This window comes from Aplysia californica, unplaced genomic scaffold, assembly GCF_000002075.1.
Source record: "Aplysia californica isolate F4 #8 unplaced genomic scaffold, AplCal3.0 scaffold00092, whole genome shotgun sequence".
Classification (NCBI taxonomy): Eukaryota; Metazoa; Mollusca; class Gastropoda; order Aplysiida; family Aplysiidae; genus Aplysia; species Aplysia californica.
The window spans coordinates 1,063,415-1,067,002 of NW_004797362.1; the positions used below are offsets into that span (position 1 = coordinate 1,063,415).

General features: G+C 49.1%; 2 protein-coding genes across 2 annotated transcripts in view; both read right to left on the minus strand.

The window, feature by feature from the left end:
• LOC101845229 (flocculation protein FLO11) overlaps window positions 1–2,907 on the minus strand; it is a 4,700-nt gene extending 1,793 nt beyond the window's left edge. Inside the window, exons 1-2 of the mRNA XM_005094966.2 lie at window positions 2,706–2,907; window positions 559–2,077 (exon numbers count right to left, since the gene is read on the minus strand). Coding sequence (XP_005095023.1) covers window positions 559–2,077; window positions 2,706–2,872 — 1,686 coding nt within the window. The 5' untranslated portion in view covers window positions 2,873–2,907. The remainder of the gene's footprint in view (window positions 1–558; window positions 2,078–2,705) is intronic.
• Window positions 2,908–3,438: 531 nt separating this feature from the next.
• LOC106011340 overlaps window positions 3,439–3,588 on the minus strand; it is a 3,297-nt gene continuing 3,147 nt past the window's right edge. The window contains exon 5 of the mRNA XM_013080580.1: window positions 3,439–3,450. Within this exon, the coding sequence (XP_012936034.1) occupies window positions 3,439–3,450 (12 nt within the window). The remainder of the gene's footprint in view (window positions 3,451–3,588) is intronic.

Genomic DNA, 3,588 nt, shown 5'->3' on the forward strand with positions numbered 1-3,588 from the left:
ACATAGATGAAGAAGAAGAAGAAGAAGAAGAAGAAGAAGAAGAAGAAGAAGAAGAAGAAGAAGAAGAAGAAGAAGAAGAAGAAGCAGATGAAGAAGAAGAAGAAGAAGCAGATGAAGAAGAAGAAGAAGAAGAAGAAGAAGAAGAAGAAGAAGAAGAAGAAGAAGAAGAAGAAGAAGAAGAAGAAGAAGAAGAAACAGAAGAAGAAGAAGAAGAAGAAGAAGAAGAAAAAGAAGAAGCAGAAGAAGAAGAAGAAGAAGAAGAAGAAGAAGAAGAAGAAGAAGAAGAAGAAGAAGAAGAAGAAGAAGAAGAAACAGAAGAATAAGAAGAAGAAGAAGAAAAAGAAGAAGCAGAAGAAGAAGAAGAAGAAGAAGAAGAAGAAGAAGAAGAAGAAGAAGAAGAAGAAGAAGAAGAAACAGAAGAAGAAGAAGAAGAAGAAGAAGAAGAAGAAGAAGAAGAAGAAGAAGAAGAAGAAGAAGAAGAAAAAGAAGAAGCAGAAGAAGAAGAAGAAAAAGAAGCAGATGAAGAAGAAGAAGACGAAGAAAGAAGAAAGCCCTCACGTCATTATCATCCTTGTCGTCGTCGTCAAAACCATTGAGGTTGCTGCTCCCATCGTCGGCCACCTCCACGTAGAGGGAGCTGCTGTTGTGTGACCTTGGGGGATCGTCTGGCAGGAGTCCTGAGCTCACGTCTCCGCTTCCCCGCTCCTCGAACGACGCAGACACGCCCTCTTTCCTCTCTCTCTCCGTCTGCAATGACACCGTCGAACCTGGGCAACCTCCGGCTCCCGTTTCCTGTTTGAGTCTTCCGTTGACGAGAAGACTTTCCCCAGATTCGTTAGTCCTGAAAGAACTGCCCCTACTACTTCCCCCGCCGTCACCGAGGCTAGACTGACCAGGCTCGGGCGCCGAGGACGAATCAGAACCCACTTTCGGCTGGGTCAAGAGGAGAGCGTTAGCCCTAGAGTCACTTCCTGCTGGGGTCGAGCCTGTGTTCGCCCCTCCTGCCTGCACGCGGCTCGCTTCACCAGCGACAACGCCCAAGCTCTGCGTGTGAACCGGGGCCGCAGAAAGTCTGCTCCCTATCGCGGCCGTCGGGAGAGTGGAGATAATGAACGGGCGCCTACCCTCCGGTCGGATCTCTGACACTTTCTGGGAATCTCTTCTGTTGTCAGTCGCGTCTGTTTGATTCTGAGACGCCCCACCGCTGATTGGAGGGGGGGCAGATCTCGAGGAGTTTTGTTGGCCGGAGGATACTGACGTCACCGATAACGATGATGATGATGGTGTTGATGATGATGATGGTGTCTCCTCCCTGTTGCCATTGGGAGTAGCGGCAGACGGGAGTAACGTGACTTGTGGTCCCGCGTCGCCGGCCGGACCAGGAAAGAGATCTCTGACAAGCCCCCCCGCCCGCCCCTGGATGGACGGGAGCGTGGTGCCGCTGGCGCTACGGGCCGAGGACGGGGTGGGGTGAAGGGGGGGTGGTGGAGGCTGCGGAGGCTCCTGATTGGCTGCTGTTCCCGACGACGACAGAGGGGGGGACACGGAGTCTGTGTTGACCAGATCAGGACGGGAAGAAGGAGGAGGGGGAGGGACGGAATGGACGTTTGACGTTGATGCTGAAGATACTGTTGGGGGTTGGGGAGGTGTGGTCGAAGTGTCATGGGACGATGAAATAACAGATGAGGAGAACTGCGATAACAACGAGGAAGCCGATGATGACGATGATGCCGTCACCGATGACGAGACTTGAGACTGCGAGACTGCCGACAAGGAGGTCAATAAGGAACCGGTCGTTGCTTCCGGCAACAACAACAACGGTGCCGACGAGGAGGGCACCGCAGGAGGAAGGATGGGCTGTCTTTCCGTTGCCGCAGTCCCCTCCGTCGCAGTCATCGTCACGGCAACAGCGGTCGCTGCGGGAGCGGGCGTGGACGGGAACAGGAAGGTGGAGGGCGTCGGCGAGGGGACGGGATCGACAGAGTGCGGAGTGAGGATGTCTTGGATGTCTTCCTCCGGCTTGGTCCAGTGGTCCCAGTCCGTCTGCCACAGCTGGAACTCTGCGTCCTCCTCCTCTCTGGAACACACACACAGACAGACAGACAAATAGACACATACACAGGCAGACAGACAAATAGACACACACACAGACAGATTGACAAATTGACACATACACAGGCAGACAGACAAATAGACACACACAGACAGGCAGACAAATAGACATATACACAGACAGACAGACAAATAGACACACACACAGACAGACAGACAAATAGACACACACACAGACAGACAGACAAATAGACACATACACAGACACCAGAGGGAAAAGGAAGTAGAAGAACCTACCAGTGACGCCCACCAACCTCAGAGGGAGGTATAGATCACCCGGGGAAAGAAAACTTTATTAAAAAATTAAGAAAAATGTAGGTGTTTTTGCCTCCCCCCTCATCCCCCCCCCCCCCACCTCAACCAACACAATTTCGATCACTTAGGAGGCAGGGATGACAGACGTTTGATAGGAAACAAGGAGCAAACCACACCAAAGCACCCACCTACCACCCATTCATTTTATTTTTTTAAAAACCCCAAACAAAACGAAAAAGAGAAAGAAAAAAAAACAAAGAAAGAAAGACCCCCCCCCCCCCACCCCCAAACAAAACAACCCCACTGACATTATTTCCACCCGGGCAGATCTGACTCACTTGGAGATCTTGATCTGCCGCCGCGTGGAGTGCAGCACGGACTTGATGTTCTGAAGCGACGCGATGAGGTCATTGCACTCGCAGGCCACCGACTTGAGGTGCCCAGAGCTGGCGCCCTCGCCCGTGAAGGGAAATCCCGGCAACTCCCCACGCCGCTCCCAGCCCATGTCGTGCAGGAACCGGCAGCTGTCCCGCACACCTGGACAAACCAAAAATATTTTTAAAAAAATAAATACACAAACATAACACACACACACACACAACAGTAATGGAAACATCTGATTTGAAAAAAAAAAAAAAGGAAATACACACAAAAAAATAATGAAAAATTAAAAAAAAAAAAAAAAAAAAAAAATAAGTGAACAAATACACACACAAACAAAAAAAAAAAACCCAAATGAAAAAATGTATTTGCAAAAAAACACTAATTTTATAATACATAACACATTTTTAAAAAGTACACACACATACAACAAAAAATAATTTTAAAAATCCAATCCAAAATGCAAACCTGGTGGGTGGTTGGCATGTGCTCTGGTGTGGTTTGCTCCCTCTTTCCTGTTAAACATCTATCTTCCTTCTTCTATTTGTATGTGACTCTCTACTCTAGTCTTCGGCACTTATACGACATAACTGATTGAGTGTGTGTGTGTGTGTGTGTGTTAGTAGAAGTTTCATGGCGCTCGCAATAGCCATAGAGCGCTATAGAGACGCCCGAGGCCCTGAAGATGTTTCAAGAAGGATACTATACGAGATAGAAGAGAGAGGGATATAAAAGTGACAGAGATATGTGTAACGGAAAAAAATTCAGAAAGCAGAAGGCAGGCGCGTTGACACGCACGGGGCGTGATGGTGGGGGGAGTCGGCGGGGGAGGTGCGGTGT